Below are 25498 nucleotides of genomic sequence, written 5' to 3' on the forward strand. Positions count from 1 at the left end.
TTCTGCAATGAATTAATATGATCATGTCTTATGAGGCTGAAGAGTAATTTCATATTAAAGAACAGTCCCAATAAGAACTTCAGAGTAAATGCAATCCTTATACACCAATTAAGCACTTTTCCTACCTCTGTGCATGACATCTCACGGATTGCTGGTGGAAGGGGGTCCAGTGGTGTGCCTATCACTGTCTCCTAAAGCCCAGGCCTTCAATGTGAGCATCCAAAATGTCACTCCAGTACTGTCTCCTGCAGTCTTTGAAAGCCCATCGGACTGCTTAGGCTATGAATGCAGGACTTGCAAGAGTCCATATGAGATGTGAAAGAAGTTGCAAGCCCCACATCTGAACCTACTATAGCTGAAGCATCCTGCCTCCCCTTCTGCTCAGGACTGGGTCTCTCCTCAGCCTTCCTACTGTGCAAGTTCTCCAATAATCAGCATCTCTGGGAATGAGATGCTCACCATTTCTTGAAAACTCACACCCTGAATTACAAGTCTACATATGGATGGAAAAGCCATTGTTTAAGCCTTGGTGGTGGAGGAGGGAATTGCCTTATTATTAGGCTCCTTCCAGTCTTTCTATTATGTATCTTTTGAATTTCAGTAAAAGACAAGATGCCTTATCTCAGAAAAAAAATCTACTGAAGATTTTGGTTTTGAAATAGTAGTATCTTTATTCTCATTTTCAGTGTCCATTGCAAAATGAAAAGGATCTTCAGACAGTTAGGAGGATAGTTACATGCAGCAAATCTGTTTCCTTAATTTATTAATGAAGTTTGTAATTTATGCACTTTTGAGTTGCTGCTATTTTTCAACTAAGAATTTACTCTGGGCCAGGTTCAGTGAAAAATAGAAACCTCATGGAATTTTGGATTAGGTCACCTGGCAACACACTTTTTTTCTAGTGTTTAGGTCTTTTTTTTTTTTTTTTTTAGGAAGGCATCCTTTGGAAAAAAAAAATACAGCTAGTTTTTTGTGCCTCTTATTGCTTTGAAGGTGAAAATCATGACAAGTGTCCTTCCTTACAATAGCTGATGAACTGCAATTGAAAGTGAGCAGTAGTTCACTTTCATAGATAGCTAAGGCTTTGTTTTGCACGTAAATCTATCTTTTTGCCTAGCAAATGGAGGGGCAACAGTAAGGATGTGAGGCCCAGATTAGATACAACCCCTATAAACTGGTTCCTACCTCACACTGCAAGTGAAATGTATATACAGAATACCTTTAAAATGAGAAAGGCAGCCTTTATTCTTTATTCCAGGTTTTCTCATGAGAGGCCAAACAGCCGAGAGGTGCTTAGGAGAATGTCTGCCTTACTCAGGGAGTCCTGAGCCAGCCAGATGCACTTTTCACAGATTTTTTTAGCACACTGTCTGGCCTGGGTTTGTCTTATACTCCATGTCAGTGTTTTATTTATGAAGATTCTGTTTGTTTTCTGCCCTAGAATAAAACAAAGGGAATACCGTGTAGTTAAAGAAAACATTTATAAAACCCTTTTATTATTGTTGCTGTTAAGATTTAGCAAGGATTTAAATGATATAAAGGTAATATGTTTCATAACATTAAATGTATTTAAAAACAATTGCTCCCTTTTTGTCTTTTTTTTGCTTAATAGTAACCAAGCTAAAAATTATATATGATGCAAAATAGACTAATCTTCCTTATTTTTATATAAGGCTATTCTAAATCTGCAGCTCTCTCTGCTCATTCTCCATCTTAGGAACTGTTTGTCTTTAACAGTGGTTGGAGCTTTACAGATGTTTCAGCAAAGAGAAGGTGGTACGTCTGCTTTTCTAAAATACTCAAAGTTGAATTTCAGTTAAGCTAGTGCTATGCAAATTTGAGAATGGATCTGAAGCTTCATCCAAGAATCTACCACCTTACTTCTGGCCTTGGAAAAACATCCTTGTAACACGGCATTCCTGGAAATTGGTGTATGCAGCTGACATACCAATTCTCCTAAAATTTCCCAAGCAGATTTAAAGCATCAAGAAATGTGTTCCAAACTTCTGATTATTCAAATTGGTTGTTTGAGGCCTGCCCATGCTAATTTTCAGCCTGGAGCACAAGTAGGAAAGAAATAAGAGACTAATTGTACAAGGCCTAATCATGTGAGGAGGTCTGGTTGAGTGGCATCAATCCGTCACCAGGATTACTTATGTAAGTATAGCTTGTGGAAACTCCAATCCCGTATCTGCTGTTCCTGTTAACAAATTAAAGCACTAGGAGCCAGAAGCTCTTACAACCAATTGCCAAAAGCAATGAATATTTATCTGGCACCTCACAGCCTGTGTTAGAGATGCACACACATGGAAAAGCTGGCTCTTGCTTTTGGAAATTCATTCATGCACGTGTCATCATGGAACCAGCTTAGGTAATCGGTGCCCTTGTTTATCTGGATCAGGATTTTAGCAACATTGTTAATATGGTTTCATAGGAAGGTGTCACTTGCTAGAGCAGCCTTAAGCGACAAGATCCTTTGGCCCACCCCACTGGGAAGCTGGAGTCCTTTTAAACATGACAGCAAAGCACTGCTACACCGTATGCTGTGCCAAAAAGAGGTAACAAAGCCTTGCCAGTCAGCACCTCACTCCTGTGAGAGCTGATGGCAAACTGTAGCCTATGGCAGGATGTTGGGAAACCCATCGAATGATACTGATGTGGATTTATGGTCAATTCTGCACTGGCCTGTGTGCTAAATGGGATTTTTTTAGGGAGAAAACTATATTTTTGTCTGCAAATTTACTTCTTAACTAAATGGATCAGGGACACAAATTCCCCCCAAATCCCCACTTTGGTGTCCCCATTAAGAATGTGAAATTGTGTCTGGAAATCAGGAAATAAAAAGACTTTAAAAAAAACCCCCCAAAAGTGCAAGTGGCTGGGATTTTTCCCAGCAGATGGAAATGAGATTTACAGCTATATCAGCATCAGCTCTTTTATGAAAATACCGGACCTAAAGATGTATTCAATGCCTGCATGCAGAATGAATCCACAGCAGTGCACATCAACTGAAGTTACACAGATCTGGGGCATGAGCAGGCTTGAGAACAGAGGTGTAGTGGTGCTCTCCTGACCACGGCCACATACTGCTCATTGCTTCAGCAAGTCAGTAAACTGACAGCCTGGCTTCATACCTTCTGCCAATCTCAAAAGCTACAGCTGACTTTAATGCGGTACAAATATGTAGTTGGGATTTCCCTTAAAATTTATTTAACCAAATTTACCAAGATTTTACAGTTATATTGTATTTTTAAAAGAGAAGGCTCAGGGGTAAAAGAAAAGTCAAATTGCTCCAATATTTCAAATTTTGCAGTCTTGAAAAATAAGAGAAAAACCTGTATATTTTTGGTTTGGTGCCATCGATCTAGAGAGCTCCTGAGTACACCTGCTAATTGATGCATTCGGGAATCAGTTTCTTTGGCTTCTGGGGTAAACAGAATCTGTCCATTTTTATTTGGCAATTTATCTTAAAATGCCCATGTTCACAGTTTCACTTGATGGTTAGTCTTTACTTACTTAGTACTAAACTGTTAGTTTAGAGAATTAACTAGATGATGTTGTTTCTCCATATAGGCAGAAGACTTGTCAGCATTCACTGTTACTATGCAAAACCTGTTTAATGTGACATGACTGCATATCAAAGTGACTGGTATCTTAAAAAATGCAATGATCAGGACAGAAATATGGTAGGTAGCAGATTTCTTTTTTTTTTTTTTTATTTTTCACAATATATTTGATTGAGAAATTCTCAAAAATAAGAATTGTTAGTTTAACCCGAAAAATAATAATAAAAAAGGTTCATTTTTAAGGAAAGATACCACAAAATTAAAGGTAAAAATCACTGACAGACCTAAATTAGCAAAGTATCAAAACCGAAGCTGACAAACTCTATTTCACTCCCCCCCCCGCATCCTTTATAGCCGGGACTCTTGTTAATGTTGTTCCTCGGGTACATGCATTGCTTTTTGAAATTACTTTGTTGAAATAATGGAAGTAATTTTATTTATTATGTGAAAAAGCTACAAAACACATACCAGCCTTAAATATTCCTTTACTGGTAAAGGCTGCGTTTGTCACCCTGAAGAACTGAACTGCTTTCTCCCTTTATCCTATCTTTCAGTCCAGTATTTCAGACTTCTAGTGGCCTCTAGTGGTTCTTTGAAATTTGCCCACATCTTCTCTTGTTATTTCTGCGTGTCACAAAAAAGATGTGTGACAGTCAAGTTTTCACCCTGATCCTGCAAAAGCATAGCCCATGTTTGAAAGAGCACAGTGTTGTCCAGCTGTTCTTAGTCTTTTTTACTAATTCAGCACAAAAGCTGCGTGTGTTCTTGGACCGAGGTGTAAATCTGGAGAAAGACGTGGGGGGGTTTGCTAGAATTCAGTTTGTTAGAGGTGAATGCTAAAATAACGCATTGCATTCTCACGAAGAGAACAAAAGTTGTGCTCTCTTGTCCCTACAAGTTCCCCAAACCTCAAGCAATATAGAGAAAAGGCTTGCCTTTTTGTTTTCCTCTCCTGGGTACTGTTGATGCAGATAGTTGTTTGTTTAAGTTACAAATATTTTTAAATATAATGTGACTATCATGTATGCACTGCATGCATGCACTGACATTTTTCATCATTGCTTGTGCAGCAGCATGCATCCCTCCCATTCCAGCTAAGATGGGCTAATGGTGTCAAGAAAGGTTTTAACTCATCTCACCTACCCTAATGATTAGGAATGGTGAAAGGGAAGGCAGGGTTAAAGTTGAAGGGAGATTAAACTGCCTGATGGGGGAAGATGGGCAGTGCTGGGATCTTGATCAGAGCTTGAGAACCAGGAGAGAATATTTACAGGAGGTGATGTTGAGTTGGTGGTGAGGCGGAGCAGTGGTTGCTGCAGGTTGCTTCCTCCTGGTTAAATGACACCAAAAACAAACGGAAGATGTTTCCACAACACAGACCATGTTGGCAAGGGCCCTGGTTCTGACCACTTTTCCCCAAATCTGTGCTCCTCTACGGCCTTGGATACCCTGCAGCATTCCATAACTTTGCTCCTTAGACGCTTTTAATGACATTTTGCCAGTTTTTGAGGTAGGCAGTATCTTGCTGGCACTGTCCTGCAAGGTGCAGAGACCTAAGGAGCAGGGCTCAGCAGGGCTCTTGATCGTCTGAAATGGTAACGCTTGAACCTAACGGGGGCTTGTTTGTTTTAAACAACGGGCTGTGTCGCTTCTGGGGCAGAAAATGTTTTTATTCTAATGGCTTACGCGCCTCCCGCTGGGCACTAGCGCCTCGCACGCTGCCTGCCGCCATCTCGGGCCGCCCGCCGTGCGGCAAGAGGAGGCGGGCCGCGCCGGCTGGCCCTAGCCCGGCCCCTCATGTCGGCGCAGGCGGGGAAGCGCCGCGGCACCGGCGCTGCCGTTTCCTACCCCCTTCCTGCCTCTTCCCCCGTGGCTGCCGGCAGTGCTCAGGCCTCGATCGCAACGGCAGGCCGCCGCGGTGGTGAGAGCGGGCGGCGGCGGGGCCGGGGAGAGGGGGCCGCAGCCTGCCGGGTGTCGGTGCGCAGCGCCCCGGGGGCGCCCCGAGTGCGCCGGGGTGGGGGGCTGCTGCCGGGCGGGCAGTGCTGGAACCCGGGTCAGGTTCGTTTGGAGGCCGGCCGGCTCTGTCTCGGTTTCCCGCTGTAGATCCGAGGTGCCTTTCGCCCATTAGCCCGGCTGAGCAGATAACAGTGGGTCTGAGCGTCCTCTCTCTCTCTCCACAGACTGAATAGAGAGCTGCATCGGCTGGGATCCGCCTCTGGAAGCGCTGGATAGGTGGGATGAATCCAGGCCTCCCTGCCATCCCAGCGTGCTGAACAGCAACTAATTAATACTGGTTCAGCCCGCGCTGACTTGGAGGTGAGAAACATTGAAACCAGCCCACTACTACAGCTCCTGTGCCTTTGCTGCTCTTCAGAGCATCTTAGTCCTTCTTGGTAACATGTAACCTCTCAGTTTATCCCTGGGTTGTGTCCCACAAGCAGCTGAGGCTTTAAAAAATGAAGGATGTTACTTACACAGTTAAGTAGGAGCGTGGCATTAAAACTGATAGTGTTGGCTTTTAAAAAGGAAACAGGTGAATGTGTACATGTCAGCCACCTGGTAAGAACTAGTTCTCTCCTTCTCCTCCTGTATTACCTGCCTTTCTTTGGGACAGATTCAATACAGATTAAACTAAAACAAGAAATAGAACTTGGATGTAGGAATGTAGTAACAAAACTTTGTCATAGAACCATTTGACAATAGTACCACTAAGTCCTCTTTTGGAAGGAGGGGTTTTGCCATACAGCTCAGTGCTGTAACAGAGAATATAAGAGGACAAATGAGAGTTGATAAATATATTGGAAGAACCACTGTCACACGGGTCTGTGTGATACAGGTGGAGAAGATTCTTTTGTGGGTTGATCACGCATCCTTGTTGGTTACAAAAGGCTGTTTGGTAAGGCACAGTGATTGAGATGGCTGTCAGGAACCACAGCAGAGCAAGCTGGGTGTTTTTATCCAGGTGGATCACCTTCCCTGCCTTAGTACCACAGTCTGTTTATGTTGGGCAGTCCCAGAGTGCCTGTGCTGTTTGTGGAGGAAGATTATGGAGCAGAACAGTTTGGGAATGGTTGCTCTTGGCTGTTATGAGATGGCACTGGCTTGCTTTGAGGGGAACCTAAAAGCCTTGTGTCCCAGTCAGTGGCTGAAATGAAGGCTTTTACCTAAGCAGGAACTGAAGCCCATGACTCTCGGATGAGATGTATTGCTCTCTGTTGTGAGATCTGGGTCCTCAGATGATCTGGTAACATTGACATTGCTTGTCTTCAGCACCTGTTGTGTAAGGGCGCGGGAGCTGCACCGGAGGTAACTGGTAACAACTAGATTGTGATGGAGGTGCCTCAATTTGACTGTCTTGTGTGCTAGCTTATGTGTAGGAGTTAGTATCCACACTGTGAAAGAGATTAACTGGTGCTATTTGTGGCCTGCTTTCATTGTGACTCTGTCCCTTGCTGTGGTACTTGAGTGCTTTCTAATTCAGCCTAAAAAATCAAAAGGACAGATTTCAGGTTAGAATGTTGTAGTCTGTGAGTTGTGACAGGTGCCACACTTCAGAAATCTTAAAATGTTTGCCAAAACCATCTGAAGAGTAAATTTGAGTTAACCTTTGGGCAGTTAACTTTGTCTTAGCTCTTAGTTATCACTAGGGTAACTTAACAATGGGAAGGTCTTTGGTAATGACTGAAGGCCTTAATAGCAGAAGTTACGTTTTTTCTTAAAATCCTATTGAATTGTTTAACTTGATGTCTTAGTTGAACGTTGCATTAATTCATGTCTTTGGGTATTGAGTTTTTCAGTTAGCTAAAACAGTAACTTGTTTCTTAAGAATTTTGAGCGAACAGAAATAATGCAGCATAAAAAACTACTCCTAGTCATTCAGGGATCTCCTATCTTGTTTTCGAAACAAAGCACCAGTCAGGTAGATGGAAGTTAAACAGCTTGGAGCTGTTAACATAAAATTAAATTGTACTTTCAGTAAATATAACTGTGACAAATACAAGTACTAAGTCTTGTGTCTCTTCAGCGAGGAAATTAAATATGTCTGTATTTTGAAATCACTTACGGAAGGTTTGGGGATTCTTGTCTTCTGGCTCCCGTGCATTTTAATTACCTAGATGTTGTGGTGTTCTGTAGGCTTCTTCATGTTCCAAGTGATTCCTGTGTAACATCACTTTTTGTGTTTTTCAGATCTTGTGTTTAAGAATTGAGTGGGGCAGGGAGAGGGGGCCAACTGTGACGTTGCATCCAAAGTAACCAGATTATATCTTTTTGTAACCCTTCTAGTGTAAACAAATCATATCAATCATGGCAGCAGACTCTATGGAAATTGATGATGCATTGTACAGGTAAGAATATCTGATTTTTAAGCGTTGCTCTTAACTTGCAACATGTTTGCATGCAGTAATGTGAAAGAAAAGGCTTGAGATCACCCTCTGCTGCTGGTGAGGTAAAAGTGTGTGTACTTGTGCTGCTGTGTCCCTTCTTTTGTGAGGCAAAACCCCCAAAGTGTTCAGCAAGTGAAATAGAACACTTTTGCAAAGCTAGTGATGAGAACTGGTTGAGTTGAAGATGTATTCCGTCTTTCTGTAAAAGTGTTCCTTTATTGGTCTCACAGCAGATGTTTTCTGGCCATTTTTAGTATTTGACCAGTGAAAAGCATACGTAAATACTATGGAGTTGATCAAAGTTCCAATGCTATCAATAATGTGTGCTTTTTGGAAAACAGGAATAATACTTTCTCCTATTTGTAATACGGATTTTCTTTATGTATTTAGCTTGTTTCCCCTTTGACAAAGTAGATATTCCTCTCTCTCTTGTTCCTTGTCTTTCGCTACCTTCTTTTGGTATTCCTTTTGGACATTATGTAATTTAGCTCCTTCATAATTTTATTTATTCCTCAGTCTTTAACGTATTTCTCTGTCATCTTGAATGTCATCAGTATCTCTGTTTTCCTCCAGACTTCAGTGTTGGTTTATTTTGGTGTTGGTTTGGTGGAGGTTTTTTTGGGTTTTTTTCCTAGATTAAAAGAAAAAACCTACCCTGTTTATTTTCTTATTATTACTTTTGTTTTAATTTGTTGGCTGAGAGTGGCTTGAAGTCACTTGGCATGGCAATAGTTCAGAGAGCCTGTACTGGAACAAATCATATCCCTAGAATAACATGGTGGGATGAAAAGCTTTTATTTTATTAATTTTTAATATATACATATATGTAAAAATTAAACCCCCAGATACTTGTATGCTGAACAAACAAGGCTTATTTTTAATTCAGCTTCCTGTGTTGTATGTGTCATTTCACTTTTTGGTATTTGTTTTATGAAAGTCATACTTTTTATTGATGAAAAAGGTGGTATTTAGAATGGTCTAAGTTTAATTGTATAGGTGATTGTATAGGTTCCAGAGCTCAGGTTTTGACTCAGAAAGCTGCTTCACCCTCTGGTTCGAAGATTTCTGATAAAGAAGTTCTTTGGCTTGCTTGTGTCTTCAGTAGTTAATTCCAAAAACCTACTATCCTGAAAAAGACTTTACATGGATTTAAAAGTAATTTCTCTAACACCTCACACTGAAAAGGTCTGTGCTATATGCATTTCACTATTTGAATTGTGCATGCAAATATTACATTTGACATACATTTATTTCCTAAAGCCTTATACAGTTCGGATACACAAAAGTTACCTCTTCAGTTGCTTGTTGAACAGAGGGCTGGTAAATAAAACTGTGCGCATGTCACTAGTGACACACACTCATCTGCAGAAATTGGTGTGGTGGATTAGAAACTGTTTGGGATGATAGAATAACTGAAAATACTTGAACTTTTTTTGGAAATGACTGGGAATTCTTGACTTGCTTTCATAAGCTCTTGACTTTTTTTGTACTTTGCTTTGATCTGAATTTATCTTTGCTGTAGTCGCCAGAGGTATGTTCTTGGAGACACGGCAATGCAGAAGATGGCTCAGTCCCACGTATTCCTGAGTGGCATAGGTGGCCTTGGTGTGGAGATTGGTAAGTTAGGTAACATTTATATAAGCAGACACAAGTACATGTAAATATACTGTCTCAGAATACTTGTAAAGCTTATTTTAGATTTAATAAGCATGTCTGAAGTATCTGAGTGAATTTATGTATGTGTCATGTTTATGACTAACATATCAGATGCAGGAAAGATCCTGGAGTTTTCTCTAGTAAACTTTTTACTAGAATAACATTTCAAATTTCACTATAAAACATGCTTCCATGGGCAAGATTGCTTAACCCAAAATCATGTCTTGGGTGAAGGCTGAGGATGGATAATCCAAGTTATCAGTACTATCAATCAGATAGACATCAGTATCAATGAATGTAATAGAGAAAGAGCCGTAGCCCAAATTATCCTCATGTAGGAATTGTGGGGGTGGAAGGTAGGAGAACAGATGCAATTTGGTGAAAAATGTGTAACTGCCCTGGTGCAAGGGGCTCCATAACTATTTCTCTTACTTTTTATGAGCAAGACTTGTCTTGGCTGGTTCTTACCCGACTTACTATACTTCACTTGTTTTTAATGGTACTCTGCACCAGGTGCCAGAAGAGAGTCATGGAATTTTCCAGTTTATTGCCATTAGTGGTCTCTCTAATCACGCCTGTGGGGTGAGCTGCTGACAAATGACAAATGTAGAGAGACTTTTTAACCTTGCTCATGTTATTCTGCTTTCAGTGGTGCTGTAGAATGCTTAAGCCGAATGTAAAAGAGAACAAACCTCTAAAATGTGAAGTTCTTAGCAATGACATACTGTTATTGTCTACCCACATAACTATTCAATCAGAAATGTACAAGATATCTGCAACAGTCCATCTCTCTGTTGTGTTCTGTTTGTTTGTTTTTTTCAGCCAAAAATATAATTCTGGCTGGAGTAAAGGTATGTAAACCAGTTCTGTCATTGGGTATTTTTGGGTGAGCAGGAGAGAAAGGGACAACACTACTAGGTAGCTAATCTTAAATTTCTGAAATGGTCTTTCAGTAGAGGGTTTGCAAAGCATTTGAAGACCTGGGGCTGAAAACTTTTAATCTGCATGCTCAAGAGGTACAGTCAGACTCTCACAGTGATGTCCACTGCACTCTGAAATACCTCATGTAATATTTTAGTCAGCTGCTGATCAGCTGCTGATCAGACGCTGAATCCTTTTGTATAAAGTGGCCTCTCCTAAATGGAGTGGTATAAACTCAAAAGCCAAACTATTCGAAATGTTATCCTACTTTGTCATCCACCAGAATCCTTTTGTGTAGATGTTAGAATGGTAGCATGTTTTAATCCAACAATTGCTTTTGTGCTGCTGGGATTAATTTTATTAGAAGTATTTTAAACCTCTTCCAATCGAGAAGAAAAAGAAATCTTCTTTATAATTTTGGGAATCCATTAGTTTACAGATTGCCCTTTAATCACAATGTGGCAGAAATCATCCTCATTATTTAAATACTGTCATCACTGCTAGCTGGGAGGAAAATGCTTAATGAAATGCATGTTGCAGATGTGTTTCTGTCTCTGAAACGGTAAGCTTTATTGGAAAAGAGGTTGGAGGAGCTTGTTCTTACACATGGTACAACTAAATCTTCTGCAGTGCTAGTCCTCCAGCATTTTATGTGGGGTTTAATCCATCCTTTTGGGTGCTATGACCATGTACACTTCTTCCAGTAAATGCTTTTTGCCAAACTTTCATAGGCTCTTACAGTTCATGACACCAGGCAGTGCACGAAATGGGATTTGGGGATCAACTTCTTCATCCATGAAGATGATATTACCAGTCAAAGGAACAGGTTGGTGAAGTCTTTGGAGTGAGGTAGGACTGAACTTGACTAGGAGTAAGTTTAATCAGCTGCAAAAATAGCAGTTCATTGTCTGAGAGCTGCTGATACATATCAAATACTTCTTATATCCTTTCTCTGGAGTTACTGGCTTTGACTACAGTGCCCAGGTAGGTATTAGGGGAAGTCTAGTTTAGGACTGGAGTTCGAGTCTAATATCTCACTTCTTGCAGTTTGGAATTTATAATGTAAATTTAATAGTCAGAGCCAGGGTGAATTTCTTCTTTGCGCTTTCTCAGCCATCTGTGCGAGACTAGTAAACAGTCATGACACCAGGTGATCATGAGTCCTGTGATATATCGGACAGAGCTTTTTTCCTCAAACCTGCTAGGAATTTAGGTGTGAATAAATGAGTTGGTGATTGTTGCTAGGAGACTTCTTGAGGGACTGTTGTAGGGCATATGTGGTATGAAATTCTGTATTGAAAATACAATTTTGTAGATGCATAAAAAAACTTGAAAGTTGCTGTTCTTTCAGGGCTGAGGCCACACTTCATCGTATTGCAGAACTCAATCCATATGTCCATGTAGCAGCATCAGTTGTGCCACTAGATGAAACCACAGATCTGTCTTTTCTAAAGCAGTACCAGGTATGTCACTTTTAAGGCAGTTGTATGAGGTATTTTGGTCACAGCAAACAACTTGGATTTGTATTTTTTATATAATAAAATGAAAATGAACTAAAGTATATTTTAAAATGATGTAAAGAAATAAGTAGGTCTTGTATTTGGACTAAGGAAATTGCCATGCTTGTTTTTTCAAGGCTGAAACAGTGGGTTTGTATTCCTAGCACTTTCTTATGATACATGACATGGAATTTATTACAACAATAAATAGCTAATTGAGATTGCCATAAATTTTTGTTGGTGTTCGAAAGTGAAATTGTGACTATTTTTGCAGCTACAGAGCACAGATGTTCTGCATATATTTCATGTACTGTATTCCAGGCAGTAGAAACTCAGGCTATGTAATTAGACAGATCATTTATGTATGTGTGTATCTAATGAAATGTAAGCTCCTCTGTGCTGAAACGAGGATGTTTTCAGTTGTTCAGTCAGCTGTCTCCTGCCAGTGTGCATGGCTCAGTCTGAGCTGGGAACTTTAATGTGTGGCTATTGGTTATGCCCGAGCTCACCAAGTTTCTGAATGTCCCAGCTTTAATAAGCCATGTATAACTGAATGGGATGTGGTGCACACGCTTTGTAACCCAATACTATCCTAAACTTTAAAAGAATGCTTGCAGAAATTGTACGTCTGCAGTTTGATAAGCACCAGTTCTTGAAGCTTCTGCAGACTTCTTGGTGTGCAGTGATGAGTAGTATTTGTGTTTGTTTTGCTAAGTTTAATCTTAAAATTCAAGATCTGCATTCTCTCTGAGATTACCTGTAACTGTTCTCATAAGTATTCTAATGAGGTTTTAAGTTTCACAGCTGCAGTAAAAAAAAGGTAAGAATCTGCTGTTCCTGCTCTTGCTCATCTGGTTTCCAGAACCTGTGGAGCAGTAACCCATCTGTTCTAATGTGTAATGAGAAAACTGACTTGAGACTGCTTTCTCTGTTATGTGTGTGGGAAAGGAATCAGAACACCTGACCAACTTATTGTTAGTACTGCATTTTTTCATAACCTGAGGATGTTGTTTGCTTTTGGTGTCTTAGATATATTTCTGTTCTTGTTTGCAGTGTGTCATATTGACTGAAGTAAGCCTGTTGCTGCAGAAAAAGATTAATGACTTCTGTCATGCTCAACAGCCACCTATTAAGGTAATAGAAATAAACACATGAATAATCTGTACAGTGAGCATTCTGAACCTCCAACATATTCTGGAGAAAGCTAGTTATGAGGTGTATAGTTCTATGCAGATAGCATGTTGATGGAACAGTATGAGTTTTGGGAGTACGATACTCATAGTCTGTACATATGTCTGGTGGTGTCTGAGTACCAGCCCAGATAACCATAGCTTGGTTCTTAACAGCAGAAAATTTTTATGAAGAAATAGTTTTCACTGTGACCTTATAATTGTTGTGAAAGAGCATGCTGAGACCGAATGTAACAGTGGTAAAAATGGCAGTATTTCACTGTATGATTCTTGGGTTTTGTGCAGGGGTTCAGAAATGCTCATGCAGGTTCAACATCTGTCATGAATGCTGTGCTATATAGTCAGTGCCTGGGTGCATCTGACAGTTTTCCATGATGGAAGTTAAACCTGCTAGCCTTGGACAAGGTTGAATGAGAGAGGTCATTCCTTTGGCTTGTGCTGCTTTAGGGATGCCCAGGAGTTTTATTTTCTCTTGTAGTTCATCAGTGCAGATGTATATGGAGTATGTTCACGTTTGTTTTGTGACTTTGGTGATGAATTTGAAGTGCTGGATACAACGGGAGAGGAGCCAAAGGAGATCTTCATTTCAAATATAACACAAGTAAGGGGTAGAAGTCCTTGTGCTGCTTTATTTTTTAATTTATAATGACTTGTTATTGGCTTTGTGACCAAAAGGACCGAAAAAGTTATCATAGGTGACTCCTTTGCTGTGATGGAACTGATGTGCCAGAAGTATTAGAGGCTGCAGTTTCAATAGGCGAAAAGATATGTGTCTACAATAAAGCACGACTTCTTTACACAAGACACTTTCCTCCTTGCTAACTTTGCCATTTTCGCTTTCAGTCAAATCCTGGTATTGTCACTTGCCTTGAAAATCATCCACACAGGCTTGAAACAGGACAGTTCTTAACCTTTCGGGAAGTAAATGGAATGTCATGCTTAAATGGATCCACACACCAAATAACAGGTAAAATGTTGCTGACTCCTTTGCAAGGTTTTTATTTTTTGGTCTGTTTTAGCTCACTGTAATGTAAGTTACTGTAGCCAGAGGAGTTCCGGGTTGTGTAGACCTCCAGTGAGCTTGCACAGAAAAATTGCTTTTTGGCGCAGAGGTCTTCCTAGCGTTGTCTTGACTCCATTTCCATTTACTAAAGTCTTTCAAACTCATCTTGCTGCTTAAGGAGCAGTGGAAACTCTCGGCTAGTGAAAACTGGTTGGCAGTTTCTGATGCTACTGTCATTAGTTTTCTCATGAATCTGTTTTGCTTTTTGGAGAGTCCCATAACGCCTGTGCTTTTGTCATGGTTTTGCACTAAATTAACACCACTTTGTGTGCAGTTTGCCTTGTTTTTTAGGTGACAGTATAAGTGTTCAGGGATGCCTTGACAACACTCTGTTTCTAAGCATGCTTTTGAAGTGATTCTCATGATTTTTGTTTACCCTGCTTTGGTCTGCATTATGCATGTCTCAAGGCATATTACTTGGTTCCTTACGGATGCTGGGGACTTGCTCATTTCCCAGATCTGAATGCCTGTTTGTCTCAAGCAGAAGAGAGAGCAGGTGGGTGGGGGTTATTTTGTGGTCCGAGACAAAAACAGTACCCTTGAGCGTGGTTGAGTCTATTTTCTCTGGACCCTTTTGTTTTGCTATTGCTGATGCAAGTAGTTTCTTCCTCTTTTCTTCTAATCACAGCTCTGCTTTTGGTTTCAGTTTTCCATGTATTAAAAATTTTTGTGTCTTCTCGGTTGATCCGAATGATGCTTCAGATGGTATGAGAGGAAAGATGCGACTTAAATGCTTCAGCTGCCCTTTTTGATTGCCTGTTATTTTAGTCACGGGGCTGTAGTCCTACTCTGAGCAGTGTACTGGACACTGCTGTGCACAGTCTAAACAAAACTAAGAGTGATTTCATTTTTGTTACAGAGCTGTGGTCATCAGAATTCTTTTTAAATCTGCTGCCACTTTAAAAAGCTTGTTTTGTAATAGATCATGTGAGACTAATACTTTAGTCCAGAAACTGGCAAGGAGGGACAATCCTGTTAGGAGGATCAGCTGTGTTTATGCTTTCAAAGCAGGGTTACACACTACAAAATTACAGGAAAAAAAGCACTGGCAAAACCCCACTTTTTTGTATACAGAATTGTAGCATCCAATGATACTTTTAAATGTCAGTCACTGTTTATTTTCTTCTCTTTTCAGTGGTGTCACCTTATTCCTTCAGCATTGGTGATACATCGGATATGGAGCCTTACTTACACGGAGGTATAGCTGTCCAAGTGAAGACGCCCAAGATGTTTTACTTTGTAAGTGCGTGCTTGAGGTAACCAGGTTCTTGAGTGTTAATGGTAGGAGCACTGGAAGCAGAGTTCAGCAGTACATGATTTGGTTACCCTAATTTGGGTTTACCCTAATTTTACTGGGTAAGAATAGTGGTACCAATTTACTAAAACCTAGAGAATAGGAAATACTTTAGTTATCTGCCAGTGTAGAGGTGTGGGGGGGAAGTCATGGGCAGCCTATTGCTGTATTGCTGGGGACTTCATGAAGGTCTGCAAATATGATTTCTTGGTGGCCTTCTGAGAAGAGACAGTTAGATGTGTTTGTATAAAAGGGGTTGCAAGCCATATGGTATTATGTGCCTTCTTGGGCCGGCAGATAGTAGATCCTGGCTGCCCTCAAACAGTCTTCTAAAAAGCTGGGAATGAGGACCAGCTGCTTCTGATCTGAGAATTCACAGCTCAGTATCTTGTCTCTGGGAGGCAGTAGCTTCTTGTTCTTCCCGAGTGGGGAAGTTTTGCAAGCAAACATCCAGTTGCCTGTAAAATCTCTGGTAGCTGACGTCAGAGCAGTTTGAGATGGGTCTTGCCATCTTGTGAAACATCTCTCTGACCATTTTTGTTTGGCAAAACTTGCAGTAGATGATTATTTTATGCATCTTTGGTGGCATGAATAATGGAGAGCGTAATAGCAATGCTAGTAAGAAAGGATATTTGGTTCTTAGTCTTTCCAGGAAGAGTATTGGTTTGTCAGGTAGCAGTGACTGTTGTGTCCTTAAGTGGGTTTGTTGTCATGAATTCTACTTTTCCAGGAACGGTTGGAGAAGCAGATAACAAATCCATTATGCCTCGTTGCAGATTTTAGCAAGCCTGAGGTAATTAGCATGTGGCGATTTGGGTGTAAGTGCTTTAATGTTAAAACTACATGGAATGTAATATGCAGCTTTGTGTATAGAACAATATTATTTCCTAACTCTGTTCTGTAGTAGTTAAATATGAGTTTGAAGTGTGAAATAAGAGTGAGGCATCAGTTTGTGTGGTCACAGAATATACATCATAGTTTAGATCAACGTAGAGGCTTGTTATCCATGATTTGCACCAAGCATATTGAAATGCATAGCTCAGCTACCTCTACTGTTTAAAATCTTAGTTTTTGATAAGTTTTTCAGTTCATGGGAGTGTAAATTTTGCAAGCGACACAATGATTTTTTTCCTGTGTTTAATGATGTTTGGTTGATAAAAATCACACTGGCATCAAAGCTCTGATAATCATAAAAAGGTGATCATAGGTTAGTTGGAAACTGGAGTTAAAAGTGTAAGAACATTTTCTTTTTCCTTTGAAAAAATGATTCAGAGGTATTTTTAGAACCTGAGAGGAAGCTAGCAGTATTTGCCTCTAACACCATTTTAGTTAAGTATTACAAGCATGCAAGGTCTTGGGCTCATTAAAATCTTAAACTAAAAAAGTGTTGATCTAATAATTTTTTGGGGGGGTTTTCTTTTTTTTTGATAATGTAAGGTCTGACTTGCCTGTTCAGATTTTCTACTTTTGACCCTTAATGCTGGGTTTTGATACTGATGTTTGGCAAAATGCAATCCGTATTGGGGTCTAGTTAGAAGATTACTTCATTTTTCAATTTCAGCACTAAATTCTTCTGGGGACTTTTTGTTGGACTTAGTTGAAGTGGGTGCTGAATGTGTGTGAAGGATATTGTATTACAACTGAGTAATACTTTATAAACTCAGTTTGTAACGTGTTTCAAATTCAATTTTTAATGCTATTTAATTTTGGGGGTTGTTTTGAGCCGTACGGTTAAGAGACAAGGAAGTGAAATGGTAACAGAAGAGTTCAGATAGTTGCTTTTGTTTCCTTCAGTTTTCTCAAGTTTGTAATTGCTATTGTTGTCTTAACAGGCACCTTTGCAGATCCATGTTGCCATGCTTGCCTTGAACCACTTCCAGGAGAACTTTGGTCGTGGACCAAACATTGGGTAATGCAGCGATCTTGTCTCTGCTAAGCCTTGAATCAAAGAGATCTCTCCTTTTAGTTGTAGTTATGGGTTTGATGTGCAGCAGGGTTCCTTGTCTGTCTGGTACTTAATAGATGGCATAGAAATGAAAAGTTGAAATCTAGATGAAAAATGTTATCTAATGCATGTCTGGCTTGTAACAGGACTTTCCCAATATAGTAATGGCACTTTCTGGGCGTAAGTAGACAGAAAATGCTGGACAGAGTCCTGCTCTTTTCCAGTTTTTTCACATTGAGGGGTTAATATGGAAAAGTTAATTCAGGGATTCCTGAATTATCCTGTAGCTTATGGATTTAAAAAAAACCTCCAAAAGGTCTGAAGTATTTAGTTTTCATTTTCAGTTTTTTTATCAGCTGTATTTCTTGATGTTCAACAAGATAAAAGTACTTACAAAGTATAAATCTTAAGACTGGACTTGCACATGGGCTTCTCCACTGAGACTCCTGTTCTTGAGCTAACTGTAGCCTTTAGAAGTGCACCTTTAGTGCTCACTGCGAAAGCCAATATAAATTTCCAAACTCTTTCTGCTGTGTCCAGTGCTTTTTTCTGCCATCAATTGTGTTTCTAGGACTCTGGAATGTTTAAGTGGTCATTATTCTTTCTACCCTGGTGTCTAGATGCCTCCAAGATGCTGAGGAAATGCTGAAAATAGCCATGTCTATAAGTGAAACACTGGAAAACAAAGTGAGTAAGGAATTGTAGCCATTATGAGCCATTTTTGATGCACTTATTTACTTGCCTAAAGTTATGCTTTAGTTGTTGGTCATCATTCTGAACTTTGTATCCATCTTTAGATGGATCAGCTGGCTTTCTGAAGGCCATGTGAGGAAACAGAATGAATGGTGTTTCAACACAGATTCAAATAAATGTTCAGCTGACATGAAAGGCTGAATCCTGTGGCTATGTGAATCCAGTTTTTAGATAAATGCATATTGCAAGTACAGGGCATACAGTGGATCTGTCTTGGCTGGGAACATTTTTGCTAGTCAGAGTGGAAGAATTTTTCTGTCTTATACTGAAGAACAATAATACATGAAGCTGTCAAGCACTGACTTGCTCAATTGAGGGGATAAATCTGTTGTTATTATGTCTTATTTTTCAGCCTCAGGTGAATGGAGATGTAGTGAAATGGCTGTCTAGGACTGCTCAGGGATTTCTAGCTCCTCTGGCTGCAGCAGTAGGTGGTGTTGCGAGCCAGGAAGTCTTGAAAGCAGTAACAGGAAAATTTTCTCCATTGCAGCAGTGGGTAAGGCTGTCTTTGGTTTTGGATCTTTATTTTGACAGTGTTGTTACAAATGTATGGTTGATGTGTAAATGCTGTATGATCAAAATAGCCTGAACAACTTCTATAATGGGAAGACAGGGAGGAGACATGAGACCGAATTTAGGAAAAAATATAATGTTGTTGTGTCTACAATAAATGTGCAGCCAGTTTTAGTTACAATTTTTGTATTTGGGGATCAGAAATCACATTCTTTTTTCTCCACAAGCAAGGAAAGCGTTGGCCTGTCAGTGCATGGTTGTAAAGGTAGGATGTAGTCCGGATGCCAGCTTAACCTACTGTACATGTGAACAGTGCTTTCAGACTCTCGGGATAAGTGTCAGAATAAAGTTAGATTAAAAAGCTTCATAGTCTAATTTGGAGGTGTGACATGCCTGACAGAAGTCGAAAGCTTGCAGCTCACATTTCAGTGAGTTTTTTTCCCCTCTCTGTCAAGGTGCTTTTTCTTGTCCACTAAAATTGTGAAGTGAACTGTAGGAACTGAATGCTAGTCTTCCACTAACAATAAAAACTTAATGCTTCTAAATTTCTAGACTCTGTTGTACATCAAAAATACTTACTTTTGTTTTTTTAAACAAAAATACCATGAATGACTTTCACGGGTTTTCACTGAGTTATTTTCTTTTTTACAGCTGTATCTAGATATGTTAGACATAGTAACACCTCTAGAAAAGATGGGCTCTGAAGAATTTCTTCCACGGTAAATATGACTACAGTCTGCTGTTTTATGTACTGTTCACATCTGAGCTTCAAGCAGGCATAGAAGAGGTGTTAGTTAGTTCAGTACTGTTTGCTGGAGGGACAGGTTTGGTATTGAGAATGTGTGTCCTGTTTGAGTGTGAGAGGAGTAGGAACTATAGGGGACTCGCTCTGATTTTCTTAGTTCATGTCAAAGTGCAATTTGACATCAATGATACTACTGTGATAAATGGCAACTTACTAGTCTTCTGTTTCTGTCTCCTATACCTGTGTAGGGGAGATAGGTATGATGCCTTGAGAGCTTGTATTGGAGACTCTCTGTGCCAGAAGCTGCATGATTTGAATATTTTCTTGGTGAGTATGACTGACACTGACTTCTTGCAAATGCTTTGTCGATATGTCCACTGTCTTCAAAATAATGAGAGCAGCCCTGATGATGTGTGCCACTGCAGAATAAATGCTCCAAAATTACAATGGCACTTGTCTATTATACTTGTCTTCATGGTGTTCACTTATGTTTCTGACTCTAAAAATGTTGTTTTCTTTAGGTTGGCTGTGGAGCAATAGGCTGTGAAATGCTAAAAAACTTTGCACTCCTTGGTGTTGGTACTGGGCAAGACAGAGGATTGGTAAGTCACCTGTTAACCTCAGGTTCCTTTGCTTATTAAAAAGTAACATGACAAGGAATAATTAATTAGACTACTCAAAAATGTTGAAAGTCTCACTCTTATTTCAGGTTGAGCAGAGACTAAAATGGCCTCAGCGTGGAGTGGAAGTAGTGTGCAATTAATTGGAAGCAGAACACACTTCAGCAGTCTTGCTGTATTTTGATTTTAAGACAAAATTGAATCAGTCAGTATAGGCAGAGCAGTTAGCCATTGTGGATGCCAACAGGAGTGCTTTGCTCAGTGCTATGCTTAAATTGTAACTTCAGCTGTTGCTTTTGCCCCTTCTGACTTAGGTTACAATTACAGATCCAGACTTGATAGAGAAATCCAACCTGAACAGGCAGTTTCTTTTTCGACCTCATCACATACAGGTAGGCTTTCTTTTTCAGTAAACTTTCTGGACTATTGTTCTGTTTCCCCATCCTGTGTCCTGACTGAGAGCTGAACTTGCAAGTGTATGTACTTTTGTCCAGAAAAGAGAGAAAAACTGTAATGAAATCCAGTATCTTTTTACACAATACCTAGAACAACATTGGTATCCCACTTGTCACTAGTATCAGTTGAGTAAAATTGGCTGGTCTGATCTGGATTTGTGCTGATGCTTTTGACTAATGAAATCTCTCAAACTTGAGAATCGGAAAAGGAATGCTGTGTTGCATAAGATGCTGCCATGGGTTAATATGCCGGAAACGCTTTACTCTATACCACTGAAACTGGGGGAGAATAAAACAGAACAGCAAACAATAGTCAGCACTGGCAGAAGTGTTCTTAATAGCAGTGCTATTGTTAATGGAACTTGACTGAAGTTGCTATTTTCTGACTTCAGTCTTCATTAAACTGGTAAATAACTTGGTAAAAAAACGTACATTCAGTAAATACGTGAAACTGTTAATTCCTTAGAAGTAGAGAGAAAATATCCCTGTACTTACAAACACAGCACAGAATAAAACAGGTGTCTTAGATCTTGACAGCAAGGGCAAAAAGGTATTCCCCTGCCCAAAATCCAGGAGCTGAATTTTTTGCCTCCTGTTTATGTCTAGCAAATCTGGGAACAGATTTCATTTTGGATGAGTAGATAAATGGAAGGTGAACTCTGCAAGCTTTCAGAAGCCACACTGTCTTGAGTTCTGCTGTTCTAAGTGCTGATCCCTAGATAATTGAAGGTAGTATGGCTAGAAATGTCAAGTAGGTTAAGAACTCTGTTTCAGTTTAGCTTCTGAAATTGGCTTTGTGTGGAATGCCTTGCAGTAGTGTAATTCATGGATGTTTGATGTCTATACTGCATAGACATAGTCACAATAACTAACGGGTTTATCCTCTTGACAGTCATGAACTGCTCTTATGGCATTTTGGGAGTATGAGAGGCAGCATGTGGCATCAGTCTCAGTTACTCAATACCCTTCTGATGCACTACTTCAAATAAAATAAAACTAGATTAATATGATATTTATTAGTGAGGCAGGTACATGATTAAAGAATTTCCTTTATTGTATGTTTTGTATACTAACATTTGTCAGTGAATTGTTGTCTCATCAGCAAATTAAGTTGATAATTCTTTCCAAGATATTTTTATCTGAAAATCATTGAGATATATATTTATACTTTCAGAAACCTAAAAGCTATACTGCAGCAGAAGCAACTCTGAACATCAATCCTTACTTAAAGATTGACTCATATATTAATAAAGTTTGTCCAGCCACTGAGAGCACATACAGCGATGAATTCTATACCAAACAAGATGTGATTGTGACTGCTTTGGACAACGTTGAGGCAAGGAGATACATTGATAGGTAGGTTGTGGAAGGAAAGCGAGGGCTGCTTTTCACGTTCTTATGTGAACTCTGCTTTTCCATTAATCTTCTTGATCTGCTACTGCTTATAAGATGTGACAGCAAATTGCTCAGATTTATCTTGCTCCCTTATAGGGATGCTGGCTGGGGGAGGATGGGATTTATACTTGTGGTGGAAACCAGCTCTGCTGCTGTGCGGCTCATACTGTTCACATGGCATAGAGTCTTGGAGTGAGTTCTTGGACATGAATAACTGTCAAGGTCTGATGAGGGAGGGGAGAATACTTTGGCAGTCTTCAAGTAGAATTATTTTTGCGTAAGAATGTGTATTTAAATTTATAAGTAGGGATGTTTACATTTAGAAAGAATTACTTAGGTTCCTAATCCGGGGAGGCTCAGGTTTACAGTATCCTTATCTAACTTGAAATAGCTCTTGTTATTTAATATCTTATTTTTCTTTATTTATATACATATTTCTTATTTAATCTCTTATCCTGAGTTTGGTATAAGCTTTTCGCTCTTCTGAAAGTGACTAAAGTCAATTCTGATTACACTCTGTTAATGTCTGCAAGGCAACAATGTAGTGATTATGCTCTATTCAATCTTTCCATGTCAGTCGTTGTGTAGCAAACCTGCGTCCTCTTATAGACTCTGGAACTATGGGAACAAAAGGACACACAGAAGTTATTGTGCCCCATCTGACAGAGTCCTATAATAGTCACGTAAGTGTTTAAGACCATTACTTCCCTTCTGTAGCTAGTCCCATAATGCCCTCCAACTCTTTAATTGTTCATGTATCTGTCTAAAATAAGTGGCCTATGCGAGTTGCTGAAGAGCAGTATTATTAAGAAATAATTACTTCCTTGGTTTCTGAAGAAAAGCTAGGAGGAAATAAAATTTGAGCAGACTGGAGATACCATGTTTGCTGCCTATCTGATGATTACACCTAGGCCAATAATGAACCTTCAAACAGTATCCTTCTGTTTAGGTTCTTGTGAAACTGCCTTTTTAAGGTAGAAATTCGCTGGTTGAGGACACCATTGGTGCATGTGGACACAGAGACAGGATTTTGAGTGTCATAATGGTCCTGATAAGGTCCACAACAAAAGAAGTCTTTCTGGCCTTGAGTGGAAGGGTGAGAGTGTATGTGAATGCTGACTGCACATCCTGGAAAAGCTGGCTGGTGATTTCTTCTGTTGTTTGTGTTTCAGGGTTCAATTTCGCTTTCCAGTGTTGAGTTAGACTATTCTTCATAAACAGGAAATGATGTCAGTGTTCATAAAATAAATTCTGTTCTAAGCATAAATATGCCACCTTGTATTTTGTAACAGTTTGAGTTTTAAATAGTCTAGAAATTCTTGGTGCTATTATTAGCAGTAAACTTGAATAAGTCTGCATGTACACACAACTCTCCTTAATTACAGCGGGATCCACCAGAAGAGGAAATACCTTTTTGCACCTTGAAGTCTTTCCCAGCTGCCATTGAGCATACGATACAGTGGGCAAGAGATAAGGTAAGGGAATAAGCTTACTGGCATTCAGCATAACTTACTGTGTATTTGGAAACATGGGGGATCTCTTACACTTCTTGCAAAATGCCATATTTGTTCTTTTTATTTTCTAGTTTGAAAGTTCATTTTCTCACAAGCCTTCATTGTTTAACAAATTCTGGCAAACCTATCCATCTGCAGAAGAAGTTTTACAGGTAGGGGAATGTTGCCAGGCTAAAATACAGGGTTAAGCTAATGCTTTATGGATTTCGTTTCTATTCAAGTTCAGTGAGATTTGGGCTATATCCTGACTTTATTCAAAAAAGAGCCAAAGTCTCTCATGGATGGGCTGCTTCTCTAGCTGATGTGGGCTCTGTATGCGATGTGGAAATAGCAGCAACACTGAGGTACTGCTAGTGAGCGTATAGTAGATGTCACATTGATGTGCAACTAGCTGGGAAAAATGAAGGGAACACTTAGTTTCAACTGAATTCAACTATGTAATGAATTAGACTGAATTGTTTAATATCTATCTTTTGTGAGGCTGTAATGGCCTATTGTCCATAGGGCTGGGTGGGAATAAGTAGACCACAGTACCTGGGGAAAAATCCCAGTGGAAAGGATCACATAAAGGATAGTCTTTCACAAAGTAACCTTCTGTTTCCTTTTGCTGTAACTTACTAAAAACATATTTACTTTTTGACTGGATTGGGAAGAATCTTGTTTGTTTTAACATTTTCATATTTTTGTCTCTATCTAGAGAATAAAATCAGGGGAGAGCTTAGAAGGTTGTTTTCATGTTATTAAAACACTCAGTAGAAGACCCCGAAGTTGGACTCAATGTGTGGAACTAGCAAGAGTAAAATTTGAGAAGTATTTTAGCCATAAGGTAGGTAAGACCTGGAAGTGAGGTGGTGCTCGACTGATGAGGATCTTTCTAACTTGTAGATACCACAGAAAGGTCAGCTGAAACAAGAGCCAGTCATTCTGAGAATCTGGTCCACAGTGTTGCTTAAAGTGTATGTGTGTGTAATTTTGTAGGAATGATGTGATCATGGTGCTTTGTGTTAATAAACATATAAATCTGTGCATATATAGCCCTGCTGGTAGTTGTCACCTTGAGAAAACACTGCATTCCCAATTGTGAATCGGTATGCAAGAATCCTAAAGTGACCACAGGGTGAGGGGAACACTTTGCTTTTTGGAGTGTCTTGCTTGATCTTTGGACGAATGCAGTCACAGTGTTCTCCTTGTCCTGTGAATGAATGGGCAAATCACTCTGTCTAGCAGTACTTGCATTTTTAAGCTCTCCATCTTGACACAGGTGTCCTAGAGTGTGGTCATGTCAAACTGTATATGACAAATTACTAAATGTACTCTGGCTTTTCCTCTAGGCTCTTCAGCTCCTTCATTCATTTCCTCTTGATACACGATTAAAAGATGGAAGTAAGTACAAATACTCCATCGTGCCAGTTATGAATTCACGGCATACGTCGTGTATTGCTGTTCCTGATTGCCCTTAGGATTTCATCTTAAGTCTGTTTTCCTACTAGGTTTGTTTTGGCAATCACCAAAGAGGCCACCTTTCCCAGTGAAGTTTGAATTTAATGATCCTTTGTAAGTATGCTACTGTCACTGATGTGTTTTATAGCATCCTATAAAACTCACCCTACAGCACAAAGTGCAAGGCAATGGCTTCATATCACTAGAAGCTGGACTGGTACTTGATAGGTACTAGTGCCTAGTCTTAATGCTGTGCTGCCACATACTTTCTTAATGCTGTACTGCCACTGCAGCTTTTGGTGAGCTGCCTCATACTTTCACTGCAGGTAATTTAACTTTCACTGACATAGAATTGGAGTGTACTGTGGGAAGTTCTGGCAAGTTCTAAGTCATTTAACGTGAAATGGCTTAGAACAACCCATTTCATTTATTGTGTAACTACAAAATTACTGAGTTGTTGCTGTCATATCCCCCTGCCCCCATCAGCCTGCATCATGAAACAGAGGATGTGCCAAATTAAATTGACTACCTCAAATGACTTAGT

The 25498-nt window shown here is 39.7% G+C and overlaps 1 protein-coding gene across 3 annotated transcripts in view; it reads left to right on the forward strand.

The window, feature by feature from the left end:
• The first annotated feature begins 5378 nt into the window (after nt 1-5378).
• Nucleotides 5379-25498, forward strand: part of UBA6 (ubiquitin like modifier activating enzyme 6) — a 30728-nt gene continuing 10608 nt past the window's right edge. The window contains exons 1-26 of one of the 3 annotated variants that reach the window (XM_030492460.1): nt 5379-5487; nt 5747-5882; nt 7851-7912; nt 9474-9568; nt 10430-10458; nt 11260-11354; nt 11880-11991; nt 13081-13161; nt 13696-13818; nt 14061-14184; nt 15416-15519; nt 16305-16367; nt 17407-17483; nt 18140-18206; nt 18625-18768; nt 19437-19504; nt 19779-19857; nt 20052-20132; nt 20465-20542; nt 21780-21961; nt 22578-22683; nt 23386-23475; nt 23586-23666; nt 24212-24340; nt 24846-24897; nt 25005-25068. In XM_030492460.1, coding sequence (XP_030348320.1) covers nt 7872-7912; nt 9474-9568; nt 10430-10458; nt 11260-11354; nt 11880-11991; nt 13081-13161; nt 13696-13818; nt 14061-14184; nt 15416-15519; nt 16305-16367; nt 17407-17483; nt 18140-18206; nt 18625-18768; nt 19437-19504; nt 19779-19857; nt 20052-20132; nt 20465-20542; nt 21780-21961; nt 22578-22683; nt 23386-23475; nt 23586-23666; nt 24212-24340; nt 24846-24897; nt 25005-25068 — 2165 coding nt within the window. In that variant the 5' untranslated portion in view covers nt 5379-5487; nt 5747-5882; nt 7851-7871. Of the gene's footprint in view, nt 5488-5648; nt 5883-7850; nt 7913-9473; nt 9569-10429; nt 10459-11259; nt 11355-11879; nt 11992-13080; nt 13162-13695; nt 13819-14060; nt 14185-15415; nt 15520-16304; nt 16368-17406; nt 17484-18139; nt 18207-18624; nt 18769-19436; nt 19505-19778; nt 19858-20051; nt 20133-20464; nt 20543-21779; nt 21962-22577; nt 22684-23385; nt 23476-23585; nt 23667-24211; nt 24341-24845; nt 24898-25004; nt 25069-25498 lie in introns of those variants that run through there. The other 2 variants (XM_030492462.1, XM_030492461.1) reach the window with 2 other exon arrangements.

Source organism: Strigops habroptila, chromosome 7, assembly GCF_004027225.2.
Source record: "Strigops habroptila isolate Jane chromosome 7, bStrHab1.2.pri, whole genome shotgun sequence".
Classification (NCBI taxonomy): Eukaryota; Metazoa; Chordata; class Aves; order Psittaciformes; family Psittacidae; genus Strigops; species Strigops habroptila.